Source organism: Ostrea edulis, chromosome 3, assembly GCF_947568905.1.
Source record: "Ostrea edulis chromosome 3, xbOstEdul1.1, whole genome shotgun sequence".
NCBI lineage: Eukaryota > Metazoa > Mollusca > Bivalvia > Ostreida > Ostreidae > Ostrea > Ostrea edulis.
Window position 1 is genome coordinate 14691522 of NC_079166.1, and position 22786 is coordinate 14714307.

Sequence of the window (22786 nt, forward strand, 5' to 3'; positions counted from 1 at the left end):
GTCGAATGCAGAAAAATAAGAACAATTCACAGCCTTTACCAACGCCACTGTCTCTCTAGATCTATTCTCTACACAATAGAGATTTGTCATGCCATGTTTTCAAAACAGGTAACATTGCAATGGACAAGTCAGTTTGTTCACAGAAAAATGAATAGCAAAACCTTCATAGACTCTGCGACTTCATTTCCACAGGAACAAAATGTTTACCAGTATTCAAAAAAATTTGTGTACTACATCAATCACGAAAGAACTCTTGGTATCCGATGATATTAATAATTAAAGTTGCTGTAGAACTATCCTTAGAGTACCCCTCTGTTAGCAGGTTGTTCAAGTTGATACTCAACAACACACCTGCAGTATTAAATATTTACTAAAATGAGAGAAAAGGGAGAGCACAACTATCTTTATACATATTTATTTTAAACTTTTCCTCTTCTTTTAAACAGTTGATCTGTTCAATCAAAGAAATTTTTACTACAACAAATGCATGTGAAAATCTGAAATGCAAAATAACTTTTCTGTAATATCTATAAATAATGTTTCAGTAATACTTACAATCCAATCTTACACATTCAGACTACAGCTAGACAGATGGAATGATGTTCTTGTATTATTCATCATCTCTTATGACTGATCAGGTCTATACACAAGGTCAACAATAAATAGAAATCTGGATTTTATACACATTTTTCACAAATAGTTTTTTTTAAAAAGACACACAATAATGTGAACACAGACTGGTAAAACTCCATGACTCATGATAAAATGATTATTTTGGAGCAAAAGAGAAAACACAGAATAAAAATATTTGACAGAGATAGCAGGTACTAAGCAGGTGGATATGAACACAATGGATACAAGAAACATGTTAAGTTGTGATATGTTTTAGTCCATGAAAACCCCATTGTCACAAGCATTTACAGAGCAGGTTACACTTTACACACTTAAAAATAAAGACCTTGTGAATATCATCTTCATATTCATACTTTATTATGCACATTTCCTACTCATACCAAATTGATACTTTCATATCAACTCATTTGACTCTGGCAGACCAAACAAGGCAAGTGCCAATATTTTTTAAAAAGTTCTGAACTTGATTTTGCAAAAGAATAAAAAATCATGTGCGATAAGTAAAATAAATTCAAAGAATCTAACTTTATCAGCAGAGCATGATTCATTGCACTTTCAGGACTAAATACATGTACATATACATATTTCTTATTCATACACACCACCAAAGATCTGACTGAGAAAAACAGACCTTAAATGAGTTTCTTTCTGTTGTCTTTTGAAGACTTAATTAAGATTTCATAAATACAGATTTCATTTTAGAACTAAATACAAAGCTGCCAACTAATGCCATTTTACATTGCTTACAAACAAGGGGGAGGTAACTACAAAATAAACGTGAAGATCACAGTTTCTTTCTCTCTATATCCCGCCTGTGGTCAATGATCATGTAGAATTTCAAACAGACAGTTGGCCAGAGCATTAGAGGACTCTAACGCGCTCATGGCTGAGTAACTGATTCTCCGCTCGTACCGCTTTATCAAGCTAGCAAAAGAAATAAAAACAGAAAATTATGTCGCTATCCTTCACTTGAATTTTGTAAATCTGACACTAGGAAATTGGAACTCTATGTTCAAATAACATTGAATCAATATGAACAAGAAAGATTTTTAAGTATTGCTCTATGTGTGCATTACCTTCTTCCCGGTGCCGAATATCTGGCCAGGTTCCTGAGGATTAAAGCTGCTGTTAGACGGATGTGCTTTGTTACCGGTCCTTCTCGGGCTTCCTAAAAATTGTCAGTGAAAATGTTTAATGGCACATAAACTAATCACAAGCAAATCAATAAGAATTGTTCATGGCTATAGACATGTCTGGAATGAAGATATAATTCAGTACATAAGAATTGTTCATGGCTATAGACATGTCTGGAATGAAGACATAATTCAGTACATAAGAATTGTTCATGGCTATAGACATGTCTGGAATGAAGACATAATTCAGTACATAAGAATTGTTCATGGCTATAGACATGTCTGGAATGAAGACATAATTCAGTACATAAGAATTGTTCATGGCTATAGACATGTCTGGAATGAAGACATAATTCAGTACATAAGAATTGTTCATGGCTATAGACATGTCTGGAATGAAGACATAATTCAGTACATAAGAATTGTTCATGGCTATAGACATGTCTGGAATGAAGATATAATTCAGTACATAAGAATTGTTCATGGCTATAGACATGTCTGGAATGAAGACATAATTCAGTACATAAGAATTGTTCATGGCTATAGACATGTCTGGAATGAAGATATAATTCAGTACATGTTGAACACAATTTTGACAAGGGTGTTGATAAAAATTGAATGATGCTAACTGTAAATTCTGGATAGGGTGGTTTTGGAGAAAATCTTCGGATGGCTTGCCAGGCTGCATCAGTGGGGTACACTAATGCCGGAACTGTTTGAGGGGCAATGGAAGTTCCACTTTGTTGACTCTGTTTCCGCCTCATTGCCGAGGATTTTAGAGCATTTTCTGAGCAGTGATGGTCCTAAGGAATAAAATACCACAAAACTTTCAATTTCACAGTTACTAAATACATGTACATATAGCTAATATATACATTGTATTTGGTAAGTACCTGATGCTTGATTTTACATAAAATGTACATTGTCCTCCACTTTTTTCTTTGCTGATTATTTGATACGCATTATATAACGGAAAGTATAAGCAATATCCTGAACCACTGTACCTGTACATGAGTATAAGCAACATCCTGAACTACTGTACCTGTACATGAGTATAAGCAATATCCTGAACTACTGTATCTGTACATGAGTATAAGCAATATCCTGAACCACTGTACCTGTACATGAGTAACTAGAGACCACTTCTTCCTCTGTAATCTTTCACAGCCTTCCCATCGGCAATAGCCTTCCCATTCTGTTTTTAAGTGAGAGTCTAAGACATGCCTAAACACAGTCTTAAAATTCTCAAAGCACCTGAAAAATTCAAAGGCTCATGATTTGGTACTATCCTTTCTACAAAAACTGCTTTATTTACTTAATAACAAAGTGCACCACCACAGCACAAGACCCACCTGTCAAATGTTTATCAACGATAAACAGATGAGTGTGCATGGAACAAAATGATGTTCACCTTGGTACATGTACAGCCTATCTCTTGAATTGTTCAAATACCTATATTTTCAAAACATGTTTTTAGATTTCTTTCACATGATATAATTCCTGACAATTCTGGACTGTACAAAGAAATGTCCCATAACTAACGGAGTGATAGATCATTTCCACAACCTTCTCACATTATACTCATTAATTAATCTTTCACTGGACAGATGCTGTTTGGCTCTTATCAAAATGATCTTTACATGTCCATCTGAACTCTTTGAAACATAACAGCTTAGATCATTACTCCCAAAGGACAAATGGAATCCTAATTGGAGAATTTGGTTCTAATCAAAATTATCTTTGACTGTCCAATTGAACTCCTTCAAACACCATGGCTTAGATCAATATTCTCTTGACATAATTCCTCTATCTGTTGTGTGATGTGCTTGTTAAGTTTCAGCAAATTTTGTGGTACAATATTGCATATGTATTTATCTCACATTATCATCCGTGTGAGATATACTTTAACCATGTGAAACAGCCATGTGAGATTTTTCTTTCTCACACTGCTGCGATGTCATTTGATTGTGTCATCATATATCTTCTATGATTTACGTTACATGGTGAAGATTTACATTACATGGTGAAGTAAAAATATTTTGCATTGTTTTCTTTAAATTTAATGTAGTATAGCTTTCTGGTGGACAACCTTGGGTTTTATAGTTTATACTTTTACTGTAAACCATTTTCGGGTATCCTCTTTCTGCCTATCTAATTAGTTTTTACATCGAAGTTCAAATAAGGACTTTGATAATTTAGAATGTTTTTAAAGCTCCTAAATTTATGCACTAAACTGTAGGTAAAATGTGAGAAAAATAATCCTTCAGTATTTATTCGTGTGGGATAGGGAAATTCCACCTCGTCCTAGACTGCGAATTTTGTCCCCTCGGTGGAATTTCTCTATCCCACACTCGTACTAATGAAGGATTCTATTAATATCATTAATGTTAGAAACAAAATTATTATTCAGATTACCGTGGAATCTTCATTGTTCGTGGGGGATTGATGTTCGTGGATTACGAGGGTCACTCTTACCCACGAATTTACGTGTCCTTTAACATATTTTTAAACCAAGTAGAGTTATCTCTCCTAGTGACATCCTATCACTTACACACAAAATTACATCCCCACAAACCAGCAAAATATTGCTTACCCACAAACATTGGCCCCAATAAATTAAAAATGATTCCACAGTAATTGTTATGTAGCTACACCTTATGAAAAAAATGTGTATTTCTTGATGTAATAATCCTTGAATCGGGTTACTGCATTACTCTCTTACATATGTAAGGATTACCTCCCATAAAACACTTTTTTAATACATACCAATTTAAATGTTTTAATGACCTGATATTAAGCTGCAATTTGCATTTCTCTACAAATGCACAAATTCACAAAGTTTGTTGATTCTAGGACTAAAATCTAAATGAGCCAAAAAAAAGTTATTCCATATATGGCTGTATCATCTTAAGTGACCTTGATTTAGAGTGTGACACATCTACCCAGGATGCATCAACTAGACCAAACAATTGTTCACTTAAAAATCAGAGGTTTTTGCCATATCTGGCCATGTATCGAACTTACATGCATGATCCACCCTCTACCCAAGATGTATCAGCTAACAAAGTTTGATGATTCTAGGTCTCGGAGTATTTGAGTTATGAGCCGGACACACAGCAGGACAGACGGACTGACATGATCACCATACCACAATACTACTATCTTAGATGGGCATGTAAAAATTTAATGAAGCAATAAACATTTTACTTCTCCAACTAGCACAGTGTGCATTAAATTTTTTTTTACCCAATATTTGATAATCTATCAAGACTTACTGTTTGCAGCCTTGCCATTCGCAGATGAAGTCTGGTGATGGAGGGGGTGGAGCCATCTGTTGAGTGATCGTTGATGAGGAATTTGAGCACCTGGAGTCTGCACTTCCTGATGACGCATTTCGACTCCGTTTCTTGGCTCGTTTATCTCGAGTCCTGGGGGAGGTCTGTTTGGGAGTTGTGGTAATGACGGTGGTTATGTATTGCTGATTTTTGTTGACTGGCATGGGTTGCACATTGAGAACATTTGTAGGGAAATTCTGGACACTGAGAATGGGTTGTTGAAATGTAATGGAATGTTTTTCTGACGAGTCTGTCAGTGTAGAAGCTATGCTATCACAACTGAGTTCAGCATCCCGGGATGCCTCTGGGGTTGGAACATGACGTTCTGGACACATCTCAATACCCATCTTCCTACCAACAATGTTGTCAGGGATGGTCAGTGGAACTGTAGCAGTGGTAAGAAGGTTGTTGTTGACACTGACAATGGTCCCGACCACTAGGCCTGTCTGCACTGTCTGGACATTGGTGAAAACATTTTGGATGAGGCTAATGTTATTAGAACCCACTGCAGTTGCAGTCATTTCATTGCCAATAGGTATACTAGGAGCACTGATTTGAATTTCCCCTGGGTAAATAGTCCCAGGGGGAAGAGAGTCATTACTGTCTCCATTTAACACACATTCATCAATTTTCTCGGACTCTATTGCAGCCTTGAGAATGTCCACACATTCATCCACCTGCAATTTACACTCATCACCATTTTCTTCCAGCTGCTCAGTTGTTGGCTTTGTACCATTCACTTTTTGACTGTCGTCTGCTCTACTGCCCACCTCTGTGCTGATTCCAGTCCCTTCTCCCTTTTCTGGCTCTACAACCCCTGGATGTGTTTGATCGACTACAGCTGTGGTTGGCTGCAGGCACATTTCATTTTCAATCAACACCTCCTCCTCCTCTTCCACTGCCACGACATCTTCTGTTTCTGATTCTCCTGCCAGTTCATAACATTTTGTTTCAATTGGTCTTCCATTTTCCAAGATGTTCACTGAAGTACCATTCTCTAGAATGCCACTAATTGCTTGATCTATTTCTCCCTGAATCACTTCACCATTAACAGAGCTATCCTTCAACTCCATCTTGTCTCCTTTCACTGATGAATCAATGCCTATATGGTTAACACTCCCATTCCCTATATGTTTGTCAATACCATTAATTTTGGTTAGTTTTTCCATGGCAATTTTGTCCATCATAAGTTTGGAGGTTTTAAAGCCCTCCTCAGATTCACTTTCACTAATCCCATTACTGATATGATTCTGCTCTTCTGTCGGAGAGGGAATAACATTTTCCTCGGGAGAATTCAAAACTCCATTTACGGTTATTTCTTTTGTCTTGCTTTCTACACTCTCAGCATTTTCAGGTATAATACCAAAGGTTTCTGGTAACTCCTTTTCCTCTGTAGAAGCTGAGCTTTCTTCCATGGGTGTGTCTTCCATTGGTTGTATGACATCTTCTTCCATGGGAATGTTATCTTCCTCACTTTCTGGTTCTTCCTCTAGCATTCCTTCTATAGCCGATATGGCTGCTGCAGTCTCGTCAGCAGAGCTTACAATGGTTGTGATGGGAACATCAGCATCTGACCCGTTCGACATTGAATGCTGTGTGTCTTCCTCCGTTATCAACAGAGACGACACAGCGGCATCAGTTTCATCTTGGGTACAAATGTAATTCATTTTTGGTTTTTCTTTCACAATCGAAGCATTTTCACTGCAGTTTGTGTTCATGTCATCGTCTGCACTAAAACTTTGGGAGTCAGATGAGGTGATGGATGGCAGAGGGAGAGAGCTGGTGATTGAGCAAGCATTTAATGACGCATCAGTACAATTCGGTATGGATTCACTGCTGAACTGGTTTGTGGGGTGTAGGGATAATGAGGTAGCACAGTTTGTCTGACTGTGGATAGTCAGCCCTGTGTTGCTATCAGCAATTGTTTGGCTAGGTAAGGCAGCGGATGCAGCTATGTCCCCAGTGAGACCAGTGTTGGTACTGCCCACCACTGGGTATCCCGGCGTCACTGGGATTGGAGAGGTGATGGATGAAGTGATAAGATGAGAGGTGGACGGTGTAGTACAACATGTATTTACAGACTGGATTTGTTTCAAAGTATTATTTTCCACACGTTCTATACGTGCTTCAAGTCCAACTTTCACAAAATCTTTGGCTCTTTCTACCTCTCCACATACATCTAAATCGTAGTTTCGAGGAGAGCTGGACCTGGATGAAGATGATGGTTTGCGTTTTGGGGATGTTCCTTTGGGTGAAGATGATCGAGATGACTTAGAACTGTTACGACTAGCACTATTTTTGGATGCACCTTTACTTTTGTCTGATACTGGAGATCCTGTTTGGAGGGAAGGCTGACTAGTTACTGTAGCTTGTGGAATTACTATTTGTTGTGTTCCATCCATGATTGACTGCACACCCTGAATTTGAACAGCTTGTCCAATGTTACTTTGGTCAAAGTAGTTACCAGTCATTGCGTATGCTGTTGCATCCTGGACGACAGGGACAAAAGCCTGCTGCAACTGACCTTGGATGTTTGTGCTCTGTTGTGTAGTGAATGTCAGCAAGTGCATTGGATTATTAGGGTCCACCACTGCCTGTATTGGTTGTGCTGTCTGCTTTGGAGCTATTGGGATTGGAGAGGATTGTTGAACTTTTAATTTCCTGGCCAACATACTCTTGATTTTTTGTGTGTCATTGGAGGAAGTATCAAATGCCTGTAGATTAGTTGGTGGGCCGGTCTGCTGGGGAAGAACAGGCATTAGAGAGGGGGAGGCCTGATTCAAATGTTGCTTAAGAGCTTGCTGTGTTTTGAGTTGTGACAATTTTCCCACAGACATAATACTTTGTTGGTTTTGTGCAGACTTGCTATTGGAACTGCTGGTTTGAGTCTGTGGTTTGGATGCAGTGTATATTGCACTTTGTTGCTGATTTGTTGTGGAAACAGCGCCACCTAGAGGAAGGAGAGGAGAGGCTTGTAAGGAAGATAACCGTGGTGGTTCCATTAACCTCTGGCGAAGTGTTGGAGTTTGTGATGGATTCTGATTGGCCATGACAACAGGAGATGGACAATGGGAAACACTACTAAGACGATTTTTAATGACTGAAAGCAGAACAAAACCAAAACTAAGCTACATACAACAATCAAGCTCAGCATTACAACATCAATTTTCAGCACACCGTGTTAATAATGGCTCGCAGTCTGAATGATTAGGAATGCAAGGTTTCATGCATTTTTTTCTTCCAGTTTCATCTACTGGTAAATTCATAGGTGGCAAAAATATTCTTCAAAAAACATTCATAAAGGTATATAATTTTGGTTCATTTTATTAAGAAAAATGAGTGTGGTGGTGGGGTGATGTTGCAGGAAACTATGTTATTTTTCCAGGAATCTAACTAATGTTTGTTATGCAAAATATCTTGAATCATAAACTAATTTGAATATGAATACCTTTTTGGGGTATGGAGATATACTTTCATAAAGATGAAAATAAGTAAAGGTGAAGATGAAATGTACTAAGTTTGAGTAGAAGTATACAATGCATTAGTAAAATTGTATCCCCCACATCTACTGATCATGCAGCTAAACAATACTCCACATTTCATCTGTAAGCTCCTGTCAACAAGACTACTTTTTTCCCATAAAAACTGTATAGATAAATGTTGTACGATAATTTTGAAATTTCTCTATCAAAACAAAGAAATTTAATGTTTACAACATCATTTCCACTATAACTAACATCTACCATTGTTTACACATGAAATACTGCATTGACGTGTTCGTATATACATGTTTCATCCGCATTATAAAAAATTGTCATCCAATATTGGCCACAATATTGTTCCAGGCTAATGATGCAAGCTCTTTGTTTTCAGGAGTATTTTTCTAAATATGTGCGATACAACATATCATGCATACATGTATGTAATATATATATAACACAACACAAATTGTCATGGCCTTTCAGGTGGTGAATCAAGACATTCGGTCTACTAGTAAGCTTTTCATATCTGCTATTTTGATTTTGTACAAATGCAGCTACTAATCAATATGAATAGACTATTATTTTAGGGGGAAAGGCTTCCATGTTGGAATTATCATTACTACTTTTGTATGTCAACATTTAACTGTAAAATTGTGTTTTTGTGTGTACAAACACCGATACATTTCAGAAAGAGTTAATCTATCTCACCTGTTGATGGTATGGCAAAAGGTAAAGGTGTTTTCCGTTTACAGATTCCTTTAAATCCGGCTTCTGATACCCCTTCAGCTTTCTCTATACTGTACTGCTCAAGGTTGGGATACACAACCCTACAACACAGAATGGTATGTTGTTTACAATTCAAGTTTTCTTCTTTTTTTTTAAAGTGTCACAGCAAAGCATAACATGATTACCATGAAACAATCTTATCATCAATACCTAACCTCATTAAACAGAGGCATCTCTTCATGCTCTTGCACAGGAAAAACTGGTTTGTAAGGCATACTAGTAGCCAAAATTTCAACAACAACAAAAATATTACAAGAAACCTCTGAAACTATCTCTGTTGCACATCAAAAAATCATTTTAAAGAGGTGTATCTGAAGGGAACAAATATTTAATATTTCTTCCTGTCCAGGCCTCTCCTTACAATGTAAGGGATAAGACAAAAATCACCACGGATTCATAATATCTTTATCTGATCAAATAATTCTTTGTCTTTGTCATCCAATTCATGTGAACATCAAGAAGCTAAACTACACTGTACACATTACTGAAACAAAAGCAATGCCCTACCATATAAAAAAAAAAAACAACCATGAAATTCAAAATGGCCATTTTTAAGGAAATGTGTGTAGTGGACTTCATACTCATAACAAGAACCTTCAAAGTCATCTTGCATTACCTGAGGGTTTTCAGGATTTCTAGATAGGCAACTTCACAATCTAAATATTTCATATAATCTGTTTTCTGATTGCCCCATAACTAAGATTTTCAAACTTTCTATGCATTATTTATATCCTTCCCTCGGGGCTTCTACTGCATGATCTGTGGATTGGTATTTCTAAAATTTGGTAGATACAGAGTTCTTGAAAAGTGTCGGTAATGTCGGATTATCCGATAAAAGTAGTAAATGTCTGACACGAGTTACTTAATTGTCGGTCCTGATGACCGATATAAGATCGGGATCGAAGTCCGTTTTTTACCGGGAAAAATGGCGCCCATGTGGCCCATAAATTTTCAAACCGATGCTAAATCCGGCAACACATTGAAACGTAAACATGAGGAATCAGTTGTGAGGAACTCCGAGGAGAAGAGAAACCGATTGTATCTCCGCCTGGCAATCTGGGAGACAATGGCTTTTGTTTGCATCGTTTTTACCTACTGCTTGATGACACAATCTGCTCAAAGTCGAAACTGACGAAAGACCAACTACACTCGGACTTAAGTGAGAGAAAAAGTAGTTACAACGATTGCAGAGGAAGATGAGAAAGAAGTTGAGAGGAATATACAGGATAGAGAGAAAAATGGAGGATGAGAGAAACCTGGAGGGTGAGAGAGAAATAGAGCAAGAAAGTCACTCGGATAGTGAAAGTGAGGAAGATTCATTCAGAGTATAAGGAAGATGAGAAAGGGTATGAAAAGATAATTTATAAACTTATAGCTGAGATGGAGATTGAATACAATTACACATGTAGTTGATTTTAAATAAAATATCAGAATACCTCAAAAGCGATGCATTTTTATCTGGACTGACAAAATTTTGTTTGGGCTGACACTATTTCTAACAGTGTCAGACCAAATGTCTGACACTTCAAAAGAAATTTCAAGAACTCTGTAGATATCACAGTTATGCACCAAGTTTTTTGGCTGGCTTGCAAGAAGTAGAGTCTTAAAAACATTCTTCAATATTTATCATTTGGCCCTGCTGCTAAAGGTTCCAAGGAGTCAGAATGCTAAAATTCATTGTTTCTGTATCCCCAACTCTAACGGTGCTACAGACGTATTTGGTTTATGAGAAGTACAGTTGTAGTGGTAAATACCGGATGTCCCATTCTAGACACGGATCGATTCAATTTCATCTGATTATCTTACTTGACACAGCTGGCAAAGGCATTAGAAGACAGGATCTGGGGCAGTGCAAACTTCTTGGCAAAATTGAGATACTCTGCATACATGTGAACATGTGGCATGGACAACCCATCCTTTAGCTCAAAAGTGGACTGTAACCTGCAATTAAACAAGGATAAAAAATGCCCAATTAAGTTTCATAGTTTGCTGTGTATATTACATTTTCAATACCAGTATAATGCCCTATATGGATTGTGTGCAAAATCATATATGAAAACAAAAACCATCACCTATTTGTAAATGCTTATCGTAATATTTGTGTAAATACAAGTATTATCAATTCTACTCTATCCAGTAAAATGAATCAAAAATAAAGTTTAAATGGTTTTGAACAATTCGTAAATTCAGCGAAATTCAAAGTATTACTTACCACTGATAGGTGGTTGTCTCTACATCACAACCAGTGGTACTCATCTGCTGCTGAGCAGTTTCTGAAGAGCAAGATATACAAACAGCATTATCAATTTGGGGGTTAAAGGGTTTACATTCACAGAGACAATACAAAGCCCATTGACAAGTAATTTAGAGTTGCGAGTTCTTTCGATGTAAACACTACTCACTATGAGAGGGTGGGAGTGGCTGGGACACAGGGTGACCAGAAGGGGCTGGCATTGCTGAAGCCTGGCCTTGGTCAGCATTGACCCCTGGCATCATGTGTACTGGGGGACAATATTCCACTACCTTAATGCCCACAAGAGAATTGGCTCCATAAGACTGAGCTTCTATTGTCAACAGTGAGACCAGTAAATCTGAAACAATAACAATAAAAATTTAACCTACTGGATTCTCCATAGAATTTTAAACTAAACAAAATTTTCTACGTATACAAACTGTGCAACCTGTTCATTTCAATTACAGTGTACATTCCATATACCATCACTTTCAATTCTTTTCTATCCAAATGAAATAATTGATTGATCATAACTGATTGAAAACCATATGCTCACAGATTCACTTCAATATATACTTGGGATGTCAACTAGTACCTGGTTTAACTGGGGATTGGGGGTTACTTGATCAAACATCTTGAGTATCAAATACTAAAATCAGTACTTCGATGTATATTTCTAAATATTTCAAAGCATGTGTTGTCATTAAAAATATTAGGAACACCTATAAATAAAATATGCATGGTGCATGTATATACAGTAATTACTGTCCCCTACACTGGTACACCATCGTTATCAGCTGTGGCGATGTATGTATACATTGTGCAGAATTATCATGACAAACTACCTGGTACACAGCTAAGTCTCTCACCAATGGCCCTCATCAGCCCTTAATTTCTGGTTGACTTTAATGTTTTCACTGAATATCTTTTCATCATTTTTCATCCATCTTGTCTGAATTATTTAGTTAGGCTAGCATTTAATAGCAAAATTGGACAAATGTACGTTGTACATATAGAACATGCCATAAACAACTTCAAAAGTGTGGAAATATTCTAAAACAAGCAGAGACATACGAAAGAAAAGAAGATTAAAAAAAACACATCAAATGTCAGCTGTGCTGAGTAACCTTGGCATAAATGGGGGGAAACAGCCAACATGTTCAATCACATTCAACCCAAACACAAAGAGGAAGTCGATCAGACAGGAACTCCACACAAAAAAGTCTAGAGAGTTCTGTAAATTTGTCTAGAAGCCATACATTTTCAGAAAAAAAAGACAAATAACATATTTGTATTTACATTTTTACCAAGTATCTGGGTACTCAATTGGAAAATCATCCAAATATCCTATTATCAAATATTGACCAATTTGACATCCCTACAAAATACCATTTCCACATTTGCATGCTTCTTTCAGACGTTAGCCATTATGTATGAGTTCTTCCACTACCTACCCACAGCATGCTTCTTTCAGACATTGAACATGTTAAACATTACACACGAGTTCTTCCACTACCTATCCACAACATGCTTCTTTCAGACATTAAACATGTTAAACATTACACACGAGTTCTTCCACTACCTATCCACAACATGCTTCTTTCAACATTAAACATGTTAAACATTACACATGAGTTCTTCCACTACGTATCCACAGCATGCTTCTTTCAGACATTAAACATGTTAAACATTACACACGAGTTCTTCCACTACGTATCCACAGCATGCTTCTTTCAGACATTAAACATGTTAAACATTACACATGAGTTCTTCCACTACCTATCCACAACATGCTTCTTTCAACATTAAACATGTTAAACATTACACACGAGTTCTTCCACTACCTATCCACAGCATGCTTCTTTCAGACATTAAACATGTTAAACATTACACATGAGTTCTTCCACTACGTACCCACAGCATGCTTTACAGCAGCAATCTTGGTTGTGGTGTGTTCCCCCAGCTCTGAGAGTTGATACAAAGCCTCCAGGCTGTATACAATAATCTGGATATCAAACACATTCAGCAGGCGTACTATGTCACCATACAAATTCTCATCTAGACTGTCTGTCAGCATATCTTCATTTTCATCCAACAGGCAAAGCTTGCTTAAAATTTCGAAACCTGTTAAAACACACATTAAACATACAAATAAATTCTCAATTCAAAAATTAATACCGTTTAAGGGCTATTCCAGAAATAAATACATGGGGGGTGTCGGGGGGGGGGTGTCGTGTCGGGAGGCACCTTTTGTATATACCAAGCACCCATAAAAATAAAAAAAATAAAAATTACCCCATGACCCATCAAATTGATAAACTCATTTTACAATGACCCATCTAATAAAAAAAAAAAAACTAACCAGACCCACCACAAAAATATTTTTAAAAATGAAAACGGTACAAATCTCGCGAGGTTTTCGGGACAAACATTCTAGTCAATGACGCGGTAATGCCTGTGCGACATTGTATCACAGTAGTTCTGAAGAAACGATGTCACATCAACAATCAAAGGCATCTATGGCGGGAATGTTGGAAAGATTGGGAGTCCAAACGATGCTATTATCATGAAATGGGTATTGATATGTTTTTCCACGAATCGTTCGTCTTCTAATGGAGCCCGCGCCCGGAGGCCTCTATATCACCATCACACTGACTGATAAATATAACGCATCGGTACCCTCGTATAAATCAACTAAGGTTTGCCTTTTTTTATTAGAAAACGGAATACCTATTGGTTTCAAAATATTCCCAATCACTGTAAACTGTAATAATCTACAGAACAGAGTTCGCCGCCATCACGTCCAAAGGGACCCTACTAAACGCGCCTCTAATTTGAAGAGTGCCGTAATGGAAAGTTATGTGCTGCAAAGAGCGACAACTCGAATAGTTCTATGTTACTTCCGATTTCGAAAGCAGCATTTCGAAAGCACGTTTTCAATTTTCCCTCCGACGTTTTGTAACCAACACGACAAGAGCGACAATAAAAATATTCTGAAAACTCAACACCCAAGTGGCACAAAATAAAACAATAGAAACTACCCACTACCCATAATAAATATTTTTTCAACAGTCCAACCACGGACCAAATAAAATATGAAAAAATATGACCACCCACACAAAAAAATATCATTTGCCGCCCGACCCCCCCATTTGATCATTTCTGGAACAGCCCTAAGTAAAATTTCTAATAACAAAAAAATCCAAATGCTGCTATTAAAATCTACAGGACTGTGAAATATAACACAACTTGTTGAAATTAGAAACAGGTGGAAATATCTATATAAAAATTAATGGCGAAACTCTGGACCTGGGAGTATAATAACAGTTGTTTATCCATCATTTTTTTTTGCCTGATACATTCTAAAATGCTTTTAGCCATGGATAGGAAAGATGAAACCATTGGTCACTGCCCTAGCAAAAACCAATGACTTCAGACTTTCATACGAAGGCTCCTGCCGGTCATAGAAAAGACTAATGAAGTCATTCTGTGTAAACATGGTAATTGATACTTACAAAACATGTAAATTTGATCGGAATATTACATGTAATTGTCATACTATACTATTACTTCTGCAGATTATTATGAAATTGCAGGTTCTAATGTTTCAATTCCAGGTTCTAATGTTTCAATTCCAGGTTCTAATGTTTCAATGTCGAACTAATGATTCATAACCTCATATGGATTTAAAAATCAATATGTGTCATTTGACAAGAAGTCTCTTCTATAAGAAATATCTATAACATACCTCTCACCACCTCGTATTTGTCATCCGATGACAAACACTGCTTTAGAATTTGAAGCACCAGATGTGAGTGATCGTCTGTTGTAAGCACAAACTGAAACAAAGCATATATACCATTTTATTTTTTTCCAAAGTTTCCTTTACAATAAAATGGAAGAAAAAATACGAACAAAATAAATCCAAAAAATTAGGATCAAGGCTTCGTAAAAAATAGTACTGTATTGATATACAAAAAATAATACAATGAAACTATCAAACGCCATTATATCAGTGATGCATCATAATTGAATCCATCAATGACAACTCCATTTGCATCCATTCTTAGAAATATGAAAATTACTTTGATACCCTTCAACATTTTCCATTAAAGAATTTCCAAAAATATTATCATCCATTGTATATATCAACTGAAGGGCGAGACTCACCTTTTCTGCCATGTTACCCAGAGAATCTAAAGCAAGTTGTCGTAGCGACCCGTATGAGCTGTGTATACACAGCATAAGAAATCTGAAACAGACCAAAGGTGCATATTGTTCATTTCTACTTCAATCCCAACAAGAGGACCTTACTGTCACGTGAGTATTAACTAAAAGTATCACTAGTCACAAAGGCTGCGGAATCTATAATTTACCTGTTCAGTATATCTAAGCTCAATTATAGTATTCAACAACAGTAAAAAAAATAAAATGCATTTAAAAAAAAAAAAAAAAAAAAATGACCTCGGAAGTGCTCATACTAATGAAACATTTTACATAATATATGTTATACTGTGTTAACAAAATATGACTATTTTAGACCCACCATAGATTCAGAGCCCTGGGGCTGCGAAATACAAATTTTAGTGCATCCCATTTTACTTTTCCTCAATACGCATTTAGTTTTTGTACATTGTCAGCAAAATTTAAAAAGAAGTCTTTCCTAAGGATAGACATTTAATCAGTATGACCGTTCTGGTCCCACCTTGGTACAAAAACCTCAACCCCTGGGATCATGAAATTTACAATTTTGGCAGAAGCCCTCCAGCTCTACATGATTATGCATTTAGTTTTTCTTACAGATGTACAGTTGAAGAGAAGAAGATTTTAGAAATACTGGTCAATTCAGGACAGTATTTGCCCCACCCAGAAGGCCCTGGAGGTGCAGGATTCCTGAAATTTACCATGTCCCCTTTGTCCCAAAGCTGCTTCCTACCAAATTTGAAAAGAATTGGAATGGTGGTCATCAAGAAGGAAAACTGTTCCAATTGTTAATTCACATCACACAACGGGGATGCAGACCAAAAGCAAAAGGTCATCTGAGTAATTCAGGTGACCTAAATATCTATAAAAAGATTTCTGTAGTCATATAAAATAAATCTAACTCCCAAATAAAAACATTATGAAATTGCTCACCTGAACACTAAATCATTTTCAGACATAAACTTCATGTTTTCTTCCTCAAAAGAAAGATTCCTGATTATGACAGCCAGCTGAAACGAAATACAGAATAATAATAATCATCCGAAAACTTGAACGGACTATCTTGATCATTTCATGGTATGCCATTCCTCAAACTTTGTTAACGCTACACAAGGTACAACATCAGACATGAGAGCAAGTACTTCCGTCCAGCCTATATCCATCATCTTCATCATCTAATGGTCACTCCATTAATTCATTAACAGAAATGCTCAGAGAAAATGCTGCTCTCTTCTAACCATATTAAAGTAAACAAAACAAAATGCTAGCTGACATTTTCAGAGATGCAATAAATAACCATGACAGTATGTGTCAAAATGTGAAGTGTGGAACGATTCCTTACCTGCATAACCCTTTGACCCTCCTGATCATGGATCCCCGCTTCCTGACCAAGGTTTAATAATTCATGACCTAACAGAATTTCTGCAGTGAAAATAAATTTCAAACTCTTTAATTGAAACCATCAAAAACCATGATTACTCATCACATTCATGAATATCATTACAACTAAAAATAGATAATAATGCATGGTTCAATCTGTTGCTGCTACAAACATTTAAAAAAATGTGTTCCCCTGGATCACATCCATTCATGATGATTAACTTTGAGAGAATGCTCTAACGTATTAGAAGAACATCGTACATGTATTCAATCATCGTTTATATATTATGAGTACACAAACTGGGAATATAAACTTGATTTTGCTATTCCGTTAAAAAAATTATCCAGAAAAATGCTTACTCTTTGCATATCCTCGGTTAGTGTGAACTAAACCACGAATATTCTCATCTTTGACAGTTTCTAACCAAAACTGAAAAACAAAATACACATATTCCAACAACAATAAACATGCACATAATAATAATATGCAGATATTTATACAAAAATACAGATGTCTCAAATATCAATGGCTGTGTATAAAAATTGATTATCTATGTCTAATAATTGTTGAGGAATAACTGCTGTCAATCCTTCATATATCAAACCAATCAATACCTAGTGAAGAGGCAGAACTAATCAAAGGCTATCAAGCTATCAAAGCAGGTTTTTATAACAATGGCAACCTCACCATGGTCCAAACAGTGGCAATTCAGTTCTTGGAGTAAACACTCAGTGTTTATTGCTGACATTCAAACCAAGTCATAAATTATGACCCTTTGAAATAAATTTGGGGGGGGGGGGGGGGGGGGGGGGTTCAAAGAGAAATTTAGAGGGTCAAAATTTATGGCATAACATCACTATAATTATCATAAATCAACCAATAGTGAGCCAGCTCTCTTGTTTAAACCTGTGTAACTTATAACCATGACTTGTTTCAGAATGGATTTATTGGGTTTTCTTTCTCGAAGACTACATCTCTGATGAGCTTTTTATTATCATCTCTAGTCCATTAGACAAGGCAAACAGAAGTAAAGATGTTCCATTTATCTGGATTTCCAGTTTTGTTCAGAATTAGGTAGATTGTTCTGAATTTTTTTCATATTTTATGAACATTTAAATATGTTATTGTAAATACCGACACTTGGCACTTCGAGAGTAAAATCTAAAGGACTGTAATGAGACTTTGAATAACGGTAATCATATTTTGAGAAATCTCGAGATTGGGAGCATAAGAGAACAAAAGTAGATTTGTTTATTTACTTGGGGGGAGGGATGGATGGGATAAGGGATTACTTAAAGATGTATAGAACTTAAGAGACTGAAGTTCAATTCAGCAAAAGACATGACTAGTATACATGTTTGTTTCTGAATTACAGTTTCATTATATTATTTTTGTTTTACTCACATGGATGAAATTCTTTTTAGAAAGTTTCTTCCATTCCAACTCGTACACATCTTCATATGTCCCGTGATCTACAAGTTCAATAAAAGAAAATTAAGAAACATTTAACTGATAAAATAAGCTTAAGGACATATATACTGTACAAGCTGAACTTCTAGCCAGGATTTAATTTTGGCATTATTAGCAACTCCTACCATCAGAGAAGATTCCTATATGAGCCATGAGAAGCTGGAGCAAGTTCTGGGCCTTTCTCAGGAGTAGACTATGTCTGCTTTCACTTGACAGGAGAGTACACACATTGATAGCAAAGTCCACCTCATTGGGGAGGCCTGATAATAAAGCTCTCTCCAGTTTGTTGAATTCATTGTTCTTCACAAAATCTGTAGACATTCCCACCACAGTCCTACCATGATCTGTTCACAGAAATAAAACACATTATACAACATGCACAATCAACTATAAATAGAAATAAATCACATTACACAACATACACAAACAACATATGCATTTTTCTCTCATTTTACCTTTTTTCAAATGCATCTTGACAGACATGTCGATTTTTTTTCACATGATATTCTCTATCATACTCAGGCCTTCCATATTCAACAACAAATAAGTTAATAATAGACTTGCTACAACTGTTGATGTTCTAAAGTTATGTTGTGCAAATAAAATTAGATGATGAAACCATTGATAACAATTTGGGGGGAGGGTGTGTGTATGTCTTAACATCTTTTAAAATGAGCAAACAGAGAGGACATATTTGTATTTTACAACTCAACACATGTCTTTCCTCCCTTTAAACTCAGTTTGGCAATGCTGAAGGAACTTGGCATTCAAAAGCAAATAAAAAAATAACATTTCAGTTCATGCCATTTACTTTTATTCTTTTTCCCCCCTCTCACCCCATACATAATCAGTCAACATCATCAATAAACACAGTGATAAGGCTAGAAAATGTTCCCAAACTCTGTACACAATTTACTGAAGAATGCCCTAACGTAGCATAAAAATAGACTGTTCCTATTGTGAAATTCTCGTCTATCACAATTCAAGAATCCAAGATTTATGTTCAAACTCACTAAATCAGATTTAACAAGAGAAATCTATTTGTCTCTAACAGAAAATAAATTGTAACTGATTGATCAGTTAGTGAAACAATCACGTGACCTATGACTAAATCACAATCTTATTAGAAGGCACACTGACATTATAGAACTGTACAACTTATAAAAGAGCAGCCAAAATAAAATCTACTGTTTAAACTAGTGTACACACATAAAGAAAATGTCCCTGTATTATGCTTATATTGACCAACCGTGACCTAAAATTTCATCCATCATTGTTATCTTTTGATCTAAACAAGTGTCATCACTTAGTACTTCTGGCAACAGGAAGTGTAAAGACTTGCATCTAGAAAATGGGGCACCTCTGATGTAGTTTTTTATTCTATTTAATTCATATCCAATTATAACACTTCCATTGTATATCATACACCCCCATACATGCACTTTCACTCAAGGAGCACATATTTTCAAAGAGATGCACCAGGCACTAACACTTGTGAAGTAAAGATATATCTATCCAAATCTTCCATTCTGTTTCCAAAGGGAGAAAGTTTGTACAATTTCTATAGCCATCACAAAAGACATGGCTGGGCTGTGTAACACATCAGTGAATTTATGTAGAACCCCTTTATAATGTCAAAGACCTCGCACTGCTACAATAAAAAAAAAATATCATATTTCAAGATGAACCATCAACACCACGTGACTATCCGGCTATTGGTCTGTAAGTTATTGTCTGTTCAGGTGTGTGTCAAAATGTACAGTAAGAACTGCTGAACCCTTTTTACCTTTCAATACATCTGTATAACCATCATCTGTTGGCATAAATTACTCTAATCTGAAAAGTTCTATGTAACAAGTACCATATGAATGTATCTGTAACTTAAACATGGAGCTTTCAGAACTGAAAACATCGTCCAGGTCACTGATGCACGGATTTAACAATGTGCAGATTGATACACACTGATGCACGGATTTACAATGTGCAGATGAATTAATGCACACTGATGCACGGATTTACAATGTACAGATGAATTAATGCACACTGATGCACGGATTTACAATGTACAGATGAATTGATACACGTGCTGTGTTTTTAATTCTCATAATACTGTACAGAAGCGGTGGATAATGATAAGTTCTTTTAAAAAGTTCAAAAACAAATTGGGATGATATACAACAGTTTCTCTAGATTGCAGAGATCATACAGTATAACACAGTTACTGCAAACACGCTTACAGCGAAGAGATTTAGTTACTGCAAACATGTTTACAGCGAAGACATTTAGTTACTGCAAACACGCTTGCAGCGAAGAGATTTAGTTACTGCAAACACACTTACAGCGAAGAGATTTAGTTACTGCAAACACGCTTACAGCGAAGAGATTTAGTTACTGCAAACACGCTTACAGCGAAGAGATTTAGTTACTGCAAACAGGCTTACAGTGAAGAGATTTAGTTACTGCAAACACGCTTACAGCGAAGAGATTTAGTTACTGCAAACACGCTTACAGCGAAGAGATTTAGTTACTGCAAACACGTTTACAGTGAAGAGATTTAGTTACTGCAAACACGCTTACAGCGAAGAGATTTAGTTACTGCAAACACGCTTACAGCGAAGACATTCAGTTACTACAAACACGCTTACAGCGAAGAGATTTAGTTACTGTAAACACGCTTACAGCGAAGAGATTTAGTTACTGCAAACAGGCTTACAGTGAAGAGATTTAGTTACTGCAAACACGCTTACAGCGAAGAGATTTAGTTACTGCAAACACGCTTACAGCAAAGAGATTTAGTTACTGCAAACACGTTTACAGTGAAGAGATTTAGTTACTGCAAACACGCTTACAGCGAAGAGATTTAGTTACTGCAAACACGCTTGCAGCGAAGACATTCAGTTACTACAAACACGCTTACAGCGAAGAGATTTAGTTACTGCAAACATGTTTACAGCGAAGAGATTTAGTTACTGCAAACACGCTTACAGCGAAGAGATTTAGTTACTGCAAACACGTTTACAGCGAAGAGATTTAGTTACTGCAAACACGCTTACAGCGAAGAGATTTAGTTACTGCAAACAGGCTTACAGCGAAGAGATTTAGTTACTGCAAACACGTTTACAGCGAAGAGATTTCCATTCTACAGCTGAAACAATTCAATATCCATACTGTTCAATATAAATGCTCAATTCAATGTTCAATTGGTCCGATACTTTTGTTAAGAATAGGGGCTCAGGGCTTTATCAAATTTATATATCAGCCATGAATCTGGTGCAAACAGCTATGAACTTCAACAGCTGATCAAACTACAGAGCCCACCGGCATATTACCATTCGCCATTTTGGAAACATTTATCTTTTAAAATTTTCACTGTGAATCTTTTGAATTCCCCATCAATAATTGCTTTTTCTATAAATTGTATCAAATTGAAAATAATGAATTGTGGCTCTTGTATTGCAAAGAGTATCATATCATGAAGGGAGCATATATTGTTTCAGCACTAGATTTCATTCCCTGCAGTTTTTAAATATATTATAAACTTATTGGATACAACAAATTCTGTTTATATCAAATCAATATTGTTCATCCCCATCACTCTGCTATAAATGTGTTTTACTGTATATATCTAAGTGGCATTGGCAGACAGCATATTGAGTGTTCTGGGGATTAATTCTATAAACTTTCTTGAAACTCCTTGCAGTTATGTTAGATCACTGACACCAAGATATCCATCAAAGTGGCTATTTACAGCATCACACAAACCAAGATCAGCACGGTGACAATATAAAAGTTTGATATCCTGACAATCTTACATACCCGAGACTTTGTGTTGATCATAGTTGTAGGAGTGTGGAATGCCGTACAGCGGGAGACAGGCCTTCTTACGCAGGGGACCCTCCGAGTCTTCCTCGTCGCCTCTATGGTTCGGATCGGCTCCATGGAAATATACTTTCTCATAGGCATCAAGGTACCTAATTCAAATCACAATTTGTCATATTGTAGATGATTTTTGTCATTTTACAGTATCCCGATTGCCACATTATAACTTTTAAAAACTTGAAAATAGACTTGTCAAGTACATCTATTCAAAACATGTCACATATCATCGAAATTGTACAGCAATATACTTC

At 36.3% G+C, this 22786-nt stretch overlaps 1 protein-coding gene across 2 annotated transcripts in view; it reads right to left on the bottom strand.

Annotated features, from left to right (window-relative positions):
• Window positions 1-399: 399 nt before the first annotated feature.
• Window positions 400-22786, bottom strand: part of LOC125674274 (AT-rich interactive domain-containing protein 2-like) — a 34739-nt gene continuing 12352 nt past the window's right edge. Inside the window, exons 4-21 of one of the 2 annotated variants that reach the window (XM_056160173.1) lie at window positions 22473-22627; window positions 18782-19000; window positions 18591-18658; window positions 17546-17615; window positions 17148-17227; window positions 16739-16815; window positions 15773-15854; window positions 15351-15441; window positions 13517-13726; window positions 11772-11960; window positions 11582-11642; window positions 11176-11310; window positions 9292-9410; window positions 5042-8051; window positions 2885-3020; window positions 2396-2569; window positions 1710-1801; window positions 400-1557 (exon numbers count right to left, since the gene is read on the bottom strand). In XM_056160173.1, the coding sequence (XP_056016148.1) occupies window positions 1452-1557; window positions 1710-1801; window positions 2396-2569; window positions 2885-3020; window positions 5042-8051; window positions 9292-9410; window positions 11176-11310; window positions 11582-11642; window positions 11772-11960; window positions 13517-13726; window positions 15351-15441; window positions 15773-15854; window positions 16739-16815; window positions 17148-17227; window positions 17546-17615; window positions 18591-18658; window positions 18782-19000; window positions 22473-22627 (5074 nt within the window). In that variant the 3' untranslated portion in view covers window positions 400-1451. Of the gene's footprint in view, window positions 1558-1709; window positions 1802-2395; window positions 2570-2884; window positions 3021-5041; window positions 8202-9291; window positions 9411-11175; window positions 11311-11581; window positions 11643-11771; window positions 11961-13516; window positions 13727-15350; window positions 15442-15772; window positions 15855-16738; window positions 16816-17147; window positions 17228-17545; window positions 17616-18590; window positions 18659-18781; window positions 19001-22472; window positions 22628-22786 lie in introns of both variants that reach the window. The other variant, XM_056160172.1, reaches the window with a different exon arrangement.